Source organism: Sturnus vulgaris, chromosome 1 (genome assembly GCF_052056855.1).
Source record: "Sturnus vulgaris isolate bStuVul1 chromosome 1, bStuVul1.hap1, whole genome shotgun sequence".
NCBI lineage: Eukaryota > Metazoa > Chordata > Aves > Passeriformes > Sturnidae > Sturnus > Sturnus vulgaris.
The window spans coordinates 2,970,215-2,982,555 of record NC_142243.1 but is presented as its reverse complement, the minus strand read 5'-3'; the positions used below and the strand labels follow the sequence as shown (position 1 = coordinate 2,982,555).

The 12,341-nt window shown below is 47.0% G+C and overlaps 1 protein-coding gene across 1 annotated transcript in view; it reads left to right on the top strand.

Annotated features, from left to right (window-relative positions):
* The window catches only part of VIPR1 (vasoactive intestinal peptide receptor 1), a 97,295-nt gene extending 90,534 nt beyond the window's left edge, over window positions 1-6,761 (top strand). The window contains exons 11-13 of the mRNA XM_014873698.2: window positions 3,369-3,498; window positions 4,105-4,146; window positions 5,712-6,761. Of these exons, the coding sequence (XP_014729184.2) occupies window positions 3,369-3,498; window positions 4,105-4,146; window positions 5,712-5,903 (364 nt within the window). The 3' untranslated portion in view covers window positions 5,904-6,761. The remainder of the gene's footprint in view (window positions 1-3,368; window positions 3,499-4,104; window positions 4,147-5,711) is intronic.
* Window positions 6,762-12,341: the final 5,580 nt, after the last annotated feature.

The following is a 12,341-nucleotide window of genomic DNA, read 5'->3' as shown; positions in this document are numbered from 1 at the left end:
TTTTCCAGTGAGGTGGGAGCTGCCAGGAAAGCTCTTTTTGCCTTATAAATGTAGGGGATGTTGGTAAAACACAGAGTGCCCCTCACTGACCTCCCAGCAGGGGGTTCTGCTGAAGGACAGCTGATCCTGACATCTACAGATCCTCACCTTCCTTCACCACCTGCAAGGACAGCTCAGATCCATTAGGGAATGAATCAGTTGCTCACTTGACAGAACCAGAGAATCCCACAAAATTTTGGGTTTTAAGGGACCTTAAAGTTCATTCAGCTTCAACCCCTACCATGGGCAGGGTCACCTTCCACTATCCCAGGTTGCTCAGAGCATCTTCCAACCTGACCTTAAAGTTTTAGGTTTCCAAGCCATTTGAGGTGTTTTAGGACACTTCCAAAATTTGCATGGACGTGTCCCACAGGACACAGGATCTATGGGACACTTGTCCCCTTGTCACCCAGCCACATCTGGCTGGGGCAGCTGGAAATCTCTTGACTGTATTCACTGCAGTCAACAAGACATCACACTTTCCTATGGAAACAAATATTAATTGTGTGAAACTGAAGGTTAGATCCCACCAGGGCAACTTCTCAGAGTGGTCCTAAGATTTTTACTTTTAGACAACAATCTGTGGAGCCATCTGGGGTTTGACTGCAGGACCCAACGGTTCTTAGCAAAAAACTGCTGCTGAAATGTTGAGGGAGCTGGGGGTGTTTAGCCTGGAGAAGAGGAGGCTCAGGGAGATCTTATTGCTCTCCACAACTCCCTGACAGGAGGTTGGAGCCAGGTGGGGATCAGGCTCTGCTCCCAGGCAACAAGGGACAGGATGAGAGGAAATGGCCTCAAGTTGTGCCTGGAGAGGTTCAGGTTGGACATCAGGAGGAATTTCTTCACCAAAAGGGTTGTGAAGCATTGTAAGGGGCTGTTCATGGAGGTTTGGACTCCCCATCCCTGGAGGTGTTCAAGGAAGGGCTGGAGGTGGCACTCAGTGCCCTGGGCTGGGGACAAGGTGGGGATCAGGAACAGCTTGGACTTAATGGTTTGGAGGGCTTTTCCAACCAAATGACTCTGTGTGGGTTCCTCCTGCCAAATCTGAGACAAATCTGTTTTAAACTAACAGCATCCTGGATATTTCATCTGCACTTCCCCCTCATTCTCATGTGTATTTTATATTGTTTATTTTCTACAAACACAGCCTGCTGACATGCTGACAGCACTGTTCAGCTCCTAAAGGTCTGAGTTTCAGTGCCAGCTGGAAGTTGAGGTGTGCTGCTGACTCCCTCATTAATGCTGCACACACGGAGCTGGGCTTTCATGTGCTGGAAGCTCTAAAAACGAGTCTCCCAAAACAGTTTTCTGGAAATGACAGGGACACGTGCAAGAATGGGGCAGCAATATTTCAGGCAAATAGAATTTATCATCTGCAACAGAAAACTTGAGTATAATTCATCTCCCCATTCTGTCCATGTCCGTGGATCAATATTTTCATCAAAGTCCTCTGAGCTGCTTTTCCACTCTGATTTCAAGGAGCGTGACTGAAATGTTGGTTCGCTCTTGCCCACTTCCAAGGACAGGGAAGGTTCCATGCAGGTTAATGGACACAAGTTTTCTCAAAATTACCTGTGACCACGTGTATCTGTCAGAGAGGGGAGATCCAGGATGTGCTGGGAATGAGAGTAATGAGGTTTTTGAGAATCCATGGCTTCCAGCAGATTTAACCAGCTTTAGACAATCCCCCAAGCAGTTCTGCTCCTGCACAGCCAGGATTGAGCTTCCTGGAAGAAATTATTCTTCCAGGTGATGATTTTCCTGAGTGCAGTGTTTAGGTGGTGGAGTCCTTTAAAAATCACAGAGCCCTTGCCTTGATGCCAAAATAAAATCTAAAATTCAGTATCTGGTGAAGCTCAGTGTTGGGAGCAAGAGACTGCTGTGAGTCCAAATTGGAGGAAGGAGCTCAAGTTTTGTCATTTATGTCCTTTCCATTACCACAGTCCAGCCAGGAGGGAAAATATTGTAATTAAGGCCCCAGTGTTTTCTGCAATGATAAGATAAAATTTTCTAAGCCACTGGAGGTTACAAACAGCATCTCTGTCAATGTGGGACACAAAGGTAGCACCACATCTCCTCTAGGCCGATGTTCCTCAGAGACTGGGGAGAGAAGAGAAGTCTCTGCAAATCCACTGTTGATATTCACTGGATGCTGGGGAAATGTGTGACTTTCTCACATGTCAGGAGCTGGGGGGATCAGGGCTTGGTGATACCACCATGGGTCCCATTGGCCAGAGCTGCTTCTGGGAGTGAGGAACAGGGAACACTGATTGATGATCACCAGAGACAGTGGCACCTGTGACAGGGACAGGGACACTGCCTGGCAGAGCAAGGAATCCAAGAGAACTCAGATATTGGATCCCTATGAGCAGGGATGTGCCTGCCAGTGAGGGATGTGGGAAAGGCCAACTCCTGTGAAGCTCCTCAGCTTCCTGCAGGCTCTCATTTTGCCTGGGATGATTGGGATCTCATTTGGCATGGGATGAGCCACAGCTTCCAATCACAGCCATAATTGAGCTGTCTCTGGGCCAGGCCCAGGGAGAGCTACAGAGGAGCTCTGGGATGCTCAGGGATGAGCATCCTCTGCACAAAGCTGCCACAGCAGCCTCCCTGTGGGCTCATGCAGGTGGCAAATAAATGAAGATGGGCTGAGAGGTCTGAGCCTGATGAGGTTTGGAGGGGTTGCAGGTGGAAAATTAATATTTCCAACATCCCAGCTTTAGCTTTATTTCCTCCAGAAGCCTCTGAGAGAGGGGGAGATGTCACAGGTTACGAGTGACCAAGGGAGACAAAACCCCCACAAGCATCTTTAGACCCTTGGTTTCATTTTCTTTCTGCCAGCTACTTTTTAATAATGATTATATTTAATACATTATCATCTCTTCCTAATTAGACCTCTGATTACCCAGCACGATGCCATTAAGCACTCATACTGTTCATCCCCCTCCTTTGGAGACATTCATTGTGCAGTAGCCTGTCATTATTCCAAGCTAAACATACCATTTCTCTCCCAGAAGCTGTAATTTTCAGAAATCCCAGGCAAACAAAGACATTTCTAGATGATGATTTAGCTTGTGGAGATGAAAAAAAGATCTCTGGTGGGAGGGGAAGAAGAGAGGAGGGAGAAAGAAATACCTTCAGTGGAGCTACTGGGAATAAAAACGTCACATTTTATGGTGCCACCAGGTCTGAAATCACCAGCCATCTGCAGTCTGTGGGACAAGGAGAAATAATAAATTTTTGGGGTTTCACAGGGCTCAGCTGTAGGATTCCTCAGCCTCTTACCCTCTTCCCTCTCCCCTCGTGGCTCATGTTTGTCTTTCCAACAGGAGGCTGGCCAAGTCCACTCTGCTGCTGATCCCTCTCTTTGGCATTCACTACATCATGTTTGCTTTCTTCCCTGACAATTTCAAAGCAGAAGTGAAGCTGGTCTTTGAGCTCGTGGTTGGGTCATTCCAGGTAAGCCACCATTTGGATCACCAGGTTTGTCACCAGGGAGAAATGCAATGAGCTGGACATGGGTTTTTCCTGGACATGCCCCATCCTGCTCTTGTATCTTTGTGGAAAATCTCACTCCAGCCTGGCCAGGATGAAAGATAAATTTATATTTTGTCTTCCAGGAGATTCTCTTCTCTCATTTTAGGAAATGAGAAGAAAATGTTCCTCTGTACATTGGTCTCTCTATGTTTTTTCATATTAAGGGAGAAAAATAAGCAGCCCAGTTCAGTTTATGAATTATTGACATGTCCAAGGCCATGGTGGATGGGGCTTTGAGCAGCAAGTTTCATTCAGTGGTGAAAGATTAACATCCCTGTCTAAATCTTCATCACTGCATATCTGACAGCTGGAAGTGTACAAAACCTGTGCAGATGTGGCACTTGGGGACATGGGTTAGTGGTGGACTTGGCTGTGCTGGGGGAATGGTTTGGCTTCATGACTTTAGAGGTCTTTTCCCACCTGAACAATTCTGTGATTGTGTGATCTCTCCTTTGAAAGCTGAATGGATCTACACTCTCTCCTACTAAAATGCTGTAGTGCTAAAATCCTGTTTTATCCTTTCCCCAGGGATTCGTGGTGGCTGTTCTGTACTGCTTTCTCAATGGAGAGGTAAGAACAGACCCTCGGTGGTTTTTGGTTAATGTTTGCAGAATGAATGCATGTGGAGAGTGGATTGAGAAGTGTCCCATTCCTGATCCTGATGTTACAATACTGGGGGGAAGCATCCAAATCACATCTCTCTCTCCAGGAAAACAATTCAACCAAAAGTGTCACCCGACACTTTTCAGCACAATTCATAAAAACAATTACTAAACACATCAGGACCTGTGTGTGCACTGTAGTGTTGCTGCTGAGCCCATCCTTCCCTCATAAAACAGCATCAGCAGAACTCCTGTGTGAACTTGCACAATCCCTGATCCCAAGGGACCACCTTCAGCAGGGCAGGATAAATCCCATCTAAGCCCTGCTCATGTTTATTGCCTCCAGGAATCCTCGCCAGGATCACACCCACTGCTAAAACCAGCACAGCCATTGGTGTGACTTGTTAAGCACAGAGCAGTGCAGGTCAATGTGTTTATGCCTGCCAGGATTAATCTTGACTTTCCCATATTTTAGTCCTGGCATTCTCATGCTGGGATTGTGCTGTTCCTGTGTTTGTTCAGCCCAGAGCCCTTCAGTCACAGTTGTTTCACCTAATTCATGCTGTTACATAAAATTTGCACTGGAGGGCTGCAGGAGGGGACAAGGACTGTGGCCAGATTTGTTCAGGATTTGAATTGGGATGGTGTAAACCAGGTTATTTCTGCAAACTCTCTGAGCAGCAGCAAACAGCTTCTGTCAAAAAAAGCACAGCTGTATTGACAGCCTTAAAAACAAGCTGTAGTTACATCATTTCTATTTGGACCAAAACCAGGGCACTGAAAAAGAAAGCATCTTAATTATACTCACAAAGTGTTGTCATTGAAGTTAAGTTGTCTGGCACCTTGACTGTACAAATAAGAAATTCCTTTAGGGATTTCTGCTCCAGTAATTTACCAGCTGGAGTGTCCCCTTTGTGTGGTTAAAAGTTCTGGCCAAGCCAAGATTAGTGGCCTTTATAAAGTAATTATTTCACTGAATTCACAGAATCACAGAATCAAAGAATTCATAGAATCAAAGAATTCACAGAATCACAGAATCACAGAATTCACAGGATCACAGATTCCCAGAATCATAGAATTCACAGAATCACAGGATCACTGGGTTGGAAGAGACCTCCAAGATCATCGAGTCCAACCCAGCCCTGACACCTCAACTAACCCATGGCACCCAGTGCCACATCCAGGCTTTTATTAAACACATCCAGGGATGGTGACTCCACCACCTCCCCGGGCACATTACTCCAGTACTTACTCTTTCTGTGAAAAACTTTTCCCTAATATCCAACCTCTATTTCTATTGTCTCAGCTTAGGGCTGTGTCCTCTGTTTCTGTCAGTGCTGCCTGGAGACAGAGACCAACCCCAGGTGACACAGCCACCTTTCAGGGATCTGTAGAGAGTGACAAGGTCACCCCTGAGTCTCCTTTTCTCCTTGGCCCCGTGGTGGGTGGGTTACCCATGGCTGCTCACATCATCAGGCCAGAACAGCACCAAGTGATGCCCTGTGCTGCCTTTTCTGTCTTCCCCACGCCCAGGTGCAAGCTGAGCTCAAGAGGAAGTGGCGGAGGTGGCACCTGGAGAGGTTCCTGGGCTCGGACATGAAGTACCACCACCCTTCCCTGGGCAGCAATGGCACCAACTTCAGCACCCAGATCTCCATGCTGACCAAGTGCTCGCCCAAAACACGCCGCTGCTCCGGCTTCCAGGCTGAGTTCTCTCTGGTGTGATGGGGAGAGGCTCCCCAGGCACTGAGCATCCAAAACTGAGACACGAGGAGCCCCGGGAATCAGTGGTCCCATGACAAACCCCTGTGAAATGACCTGCTCCACATGAGCCAACAGAGGACACACAACTGGAAAAGGCGCTGGCACCCAGGATGAGATGGGACAAGCCAAGAGGAACACTCTTGCTCTCCCTCTTTTCAGGCCTTTCACTCTTCAGTTTCAAGCCCTCGGGGGTTGATGACTCTGAGGAATTGTCCAAGTTGCTTGAGGACAGCCTGGGAGATGCTGTTGTGTCATAAATTATGAAGTGCTGGGGTAAGGGAGGGGAAACCTCAATCCTTGGTGGTTTTACCAGAACTGGCATCTCTGAAACAGGCAAATTGCACTTCTTTTTTTTTTTTTTTTTTTTTTTTTTAATGAGCCAGTAAAGGAGAGACAGCAGCAGAAAGCAGGAAAGAAAAAAAAAAACAAACATATGAATGTGCCAAAATTCCTGTGGACAAGAGGTGATGATACAGCACCAAAGACAGTGTTGGGGACACAGGGAGAAGGGACAGGAGGAACATGAGCAGGAAGGGAGAGGCCAGCACATGGCCCCCACGTTTTACACAGGTGGAGATGAAGCTGCAGCACCAGGAAAGCCCCTCGGAGGATGCCCCAGTGTGTTCTGCTAATTCCCCACCACCCTTGGGAGCAGAAGCTTTCCAGGCACCCTTGGAAGAGCAGATCCCTGAGAAGGGTCAGCGTGAGGACACCCTTCTCTGCACTGTGTTGGTGACATGGTGTTTTGCTTGGTTGTGTTCCATGAACAGGAAACTCTATTTGCATGTATAAAAACCAGGGCCAGGTGCCAAAAGCAGAGCACTCCTGTGGTTTTTTTTTTCATTCTCTTTAAGTTCTCCCATAGATCTCGGTGCATGGATGCACCCAGGGTCATTAGGGATCAGGGGAAAATAATTGGGCTGTAATTCATTTGCACTTGCTTAGCACACACTGTCAGGAAAGGGAAATATAGGGCCCTGTAATCCTTAATTGAATCAGAGCTGCCATAAGGAGCCACTCTCCAGATGAAAAGAATTAGCATCACAGCAGCAGGTAAAATTGTTTTCATCAGAACAAGGTTGTCCCTGCACACAGCTGGCACTCCGGGAGGGAGGAAGGAGAGAAGGAACAATTAAATGGATTTCTTCTTCAGCTTTTGTGGGGCACTTTCATCCTATATGAAGACATTGTTAGCTATTTAAGATGTGTGTGTGTGCATTTTACCTCTTTTCTGAAGGCCTCTAAGCTTCCATACAGGGGCAATTCCTACTTGAAGAATGCACATGGATCCCATGAAAACCGAGGCAGTAGGGTTTTTTTAATTCTTGTTTTCATGGTGGAGAGGCAAAGAAGAAATGTTAAAGCCCGGTCTTAACTCATTTGAGGCAACCCCAGAATCCCAAACTCAGTCAGGAGACAGAAAATACACGGATACAGATGCTCATGTTTGTGTCCCACTCAACTGCATCGAGTGAGGTTAAAAAAGTTTCATGCTGAGGGTGGGAAACCCTGCCCAGCTCATGAGTACCCTCAGTAACTGGGCTGCTGCCATCCTACTAAATCATGTCCTTGTGAAAAAGTGTCTGGGTCACCAACACAGGCACCTGGAGAGGGAGGTGGGCTCCCCTGTGAGAGTTCAGAGATCTCAGCTTACCAGTTGGATTTCTCCACTGTGAGATGCAGAGGGAAGCAGCTGCAGCCTGCTGGGCTTGGGGGTTGTTTGCCTTAAGCAAAGGATGCCAACAAACCACGCTGAGCCCAGGAGGAGAACTGCAGATCCTTTCTGAGTCCTGACAGGGCAGTGTTCCCTGCCATAGCCATTCCCAGAGCCTGTTATCAGTTGAGCTGGATGTTCCCAAAGTATTTCTCCAGGTGTGGGACTGTGAGAACAGCATGGGATGCTGGAGTCAGTAAAGGGGTTGAGATCTGTGATACACCAAGGGCAAACTTGCAGTCCTGAGTTTGCAGGGAGCCAGCTCAGACCCTGTCACAGTGTAGACCCAGCCTGTAGGTCTTAAGAGGATAGGAAGATGTGAAAATTCCTGGAATTACAGTGCTGGTGACTCCAGGCTGGCCAGGTGTGAGCCAGCTTTGTTATGGCTCCTTTACACTGAGCCCACATCAACAGTGAGGATCCAACTCTGATGTGCCATAAGATCATCAAAATGCAACTCCCCGATTCCCAAAATGCAGAGAAAACAAGAGGATGCTCAAAATTTCCCCACTTTTCTTGTATTGAAGCCCTTATGCCTTGACACCCCTCAAATAATATCCCATTTAAATCTCAGAGATTCTCAGAGGCAAGAACCTTTTAAGTCATTTCAAGAAGAGTTTGGACAAAGCTCTCAGGCACTTGGTGTGGTTTTTAGGGTTGTCCTGTGCAGGACCAGGAGTTGGGACTCAATAATCCTTGTGAGTACCTTCTAACTCAGGATATTCTGTGATTCTTTTTGTGTTTGGTGCTTGTATTGCTCTGCTGAGCATTTTCAGACCTGGATCAGGACTCAGCCAGGAAATACTGGAGAAATCCCACCAGTGACACCAATTCTTCTCCTGTGCCTGGTTCAAAGCAAGGATTTGACCTGCATTTTTCTAGGTGAATTACTAACTTCAAGGAAGCCCAGAAGAAGCAAGAGAAAATTCTGTCTCAGCTTCCAAGTTGTTCCACTTGGTGCAAAATGCTTTGTCTCACTGGTTCAGAGTTTTGAAGCAATGCCAGTCTGGGAAAGATTGGATTCATCAGGCTGTAAAGCCATTCCCCCTGTTCATCTGTCATGGTAAATATTTATACCCAACAAAACTGATGGGCTGCAGAGGAACACTGCCCAATCTTGGGAATGCATCCACTGAGGTGCCTGAGGTGTGAGCTGGGATGTCAGGTCCCAGACAAGCAGCAGAGGAGCTGGAGCACAGAGCTGTAGAGCAGAAGTGCAGCAGCATTGCCAGCAGCCTCCTTTGTGGGATGTGAGGGAATCCCTTCCCATCTGTTCCAGGCAGCCTTGCTGGGGGAAGAGCCATCAGCACTGAGACACACTGAGCATTTTCCCTCTGCTCTTCACCTTCCCTTTCCTCTCCCTGTGCTCCCTGCTGCTCTCATTTGCTGGGCTTTCTGCTGAGTGTTTGCAGCTTCTCCTGTGTTCCAGCCCCGTGCCAGCCCCATCTGCCAAAGACAACCAGGAAGGGTTTGCCTTTTGGAGAAGTGACAGGGAAAAACCCCAGCTGGGCATTTACCCTCACCACAGCCTGTCAGATTCCCCACCAGGCTATTCTGCACAGGAGCCTGAAGGTGGGATGTTCCCTAGGCTGAGGGGCTCCTTCAAAAAGTGTTGAGCACATCAGCATTGCCCCCAGGCACCCCACTCATGATTATTTCATTACTGAACACCCAGCCACGTCGCCTGCCTGCTCTCGAGGGTGTTGGGGGGATTAAATGAGCGTGCTGGATGTACCTGCTGTGACAGGCATGGCAGTGTGAGCCATGCAGAGCTGCCAGCCCAGCTGCCTTGGCCTCGTGTTCCAGGAGAGCAGAGGAGCTGGGGGTGAACTCAGAGCTCGTAACTCTGGGGACGTGAGCAATCCAGTGAATGATGACATTGGGATTGGGCCCTGGCTTAGTGCAGGGATTTGGCTCCATGGCTTGGCCTTGTCTGCTCTGGTTTTCATGCAGCTCATCAATGAGATGGAATTCGAGGGCTGCAGTGCAGATGACAGCATGCAGTGAGCTGTGCTGGCCGCACACAGAGCACACAGCACAGCTCAGCTCTTCTGCTGCTCCCCCTGCCCCGGGGTGGCACAGAGCTGACTCCAGCAGGGCAGCTGCTTCCATTTGCTGCATAAAAAGATCAGAGGTGTGCCTCTTAAAGTGTATTAAAACAACTTCTGCCTCTATGAAAAGGCGCAGATATGTTTGAGGATCGTGAATTTGGGCTCCAAAACTCTTTACAGAAATAAAGCCAAATTCTGATCCTGCTTGCACCAGTCAGTGCACTGCAGTGAGTCCTGAATTACACCAGCATTAAACTGGGATTTGCCTTCAAAATAATTCCTTTTTCTTCATTATGGAGCTGTTTACCCCCTTTCTGCATCAGGGATAGAGTAAGCCCCTCCTGTTCTATACTTCAGTGATTGAATTATTTTAAAAAAATTAATAAGTATAGAACAGTTAAAATATAAAAAATAAATTATTTTTCTCAAGGTCTAGAGGTACCAGGTTCAATGCTACCATTAGACTGTAAATATTTCTGTTCAGCTGGGACCTGTGTTGCTTTGTGTCCCTCTCACAAACAGCAAGAAATGAGAATATGATCGTGTTTAGGGTTTAGAAAAGAAATTCTGTTGTAGAATTTTAGGGGCATTAAAACCAAACAAGTTTTTAAAATCAGAGTTATGTATGCAGCAGCAGCAGCATTACTGCAGTTGTGGAATGAAAAAGGGGAAAGGCCAGAAGATGAAAGATCTGAGCATTTTGGTTTATTTTTGGTTTGTTTGGGGTGTTTTTGCTAGGAAACAAGTTATATTTTTCTCCAGGAAGGTGTTGCTGGAGAAAAGATATTTTATACATGAACTAATAATTAAAATTATTTCTTTCTCTGTATCCCACTGGGTTCCCATTCATCTCAAAAGCAATGAGGGTCATGTCTGTGCCACAGGGCTCTGTGGGCAGAGGGATTAACCCCAAATCTCTGCTCCAATCTGATGGAAATGCTTTCAGAGAGAAATGCACCTGCTGACTAGTGAAAGATTGCTGGGAGTTTTTCAAAAGCGAAATGAAGTTCCAAAGAAAGCTCAGGAGTGAATGAACACCACTTGGCTCCATGACAGGGATTAAAGGGGTTTGGTGGGATTGCTTTGTCTCCATTCCTTCCAGCCTCACCCCAGGGTTTAAACAAGGGGAAAGGAAATATGGGGAAGGGAAATAGGAAATAATTTCAGACTAAAAGGGAATCTCTCAAACTAGGAAATGCCAGTGTGTGTCTTCATAAAGCTTATTTTATTCTGACCACACAGGCACATCTTGGTTGGATAAATGGCCTGTGGAAACACAGGTGGATCAGAAGCAATGTCCCTTCTCTGGAAGGTGAATGAGCTGAAACAGAAAACCCAGATAAAACATTCCTCCTGCTTTCAGGCTGGGTGTTTGGCACAGCCCAGGTTCCCTCCCAGCCTTGTGCTTCCCCCCGTGGCATCTCTGCACCCGTGAATGTGCCAAACTCCTGGGGACAGGGATTGCACTCCTGAATTCCCTGGCTCACAATGTGAATTTGCACTTTTCCCACCCTGATGCTGATGGGGCCAGCACCCCAAAGCTGCTTCACTGGAGATGAACCTGGAGGAGCAGGGGGTCCCACACACCCATTCTGGATCCATCCACAATGACTCTGCTGGCATCATTCCTGCACTAAACTGCTGTAATGAGGAAAAGATTCAAGTCCCAGACCTGCACGTGGAGTCAGATGTCCCAAAATGTGGATTTCAATCCATTTCCTTTCAGCCAGTCAGTTTTCCATCCCCTCTCCAAGCCCAGTATTTGCACATCAGTCTGATGAGGTATAATTACAGTGACTGGCCTTGTTATTTCCCCTGGAGACCTGTGCAGATGTAAACTCTGGCTTTTACTCAGGAGTTTCTTGGGAGCACAGACCAACTTTTCCACCTCTTCCTGAATGTCCTGATTCTCATGATGTTGTGCTATATCCTGAAGAGCCCTGGGTTTGAAATTCTGGTTATTTCTAGAATTCTGTGAAATCACAGGGGAGAAAACAAACATTGGGACTGGAGGCTGCAGGTCTGTAAGGAAAAGAATGCCCACTTGTGTTCTGGGTGCCAGACCACGAACATGCACATTGGCAGCAGCAGAGCACCAGTGTTTTATACCCAAGTTTTGTGGATATTGTACATCTGTACATAGAGGAAATCTGAAGAGCACATTAAAAGAAAAAAAAAATAAAAAACAAAACCACAATTTTGATACTCAGATGATGATGATGATGATAAATCGAATTTGAAAAGGCATTTTTGAACTCGAAAGTGCATTTTTCAGAGCCTGTTCCAAACACCTCAAGCTGTGGGTCAGCAGCTGGTGCCAACTGACCCTTCTCACTCCAGCTGTGCCCACCTCTGCTCTGCCCTCCTGTACATAGGCTTTGACAGCAGGGGGTGATGGGGACTGGCTGTGAGCAGAGAATCTCTGTCTCTGTGGACTTCTCTGTACCAGGTGCTTGTGATGTATCCTCCATGCCAGCAAGAACAGGCCTGCTTGCTCAGCACAGGTGAAATCTCTGCCTTGTTTCATGGCCTTTTGCCTGATGTTATTTATTTTTGGTCTGACTGTGTACATATGCAATGAAATGGCTATTATTTTTTTTTTTCTTTGTATTTGATTCACCTCCTTGCTTCAGA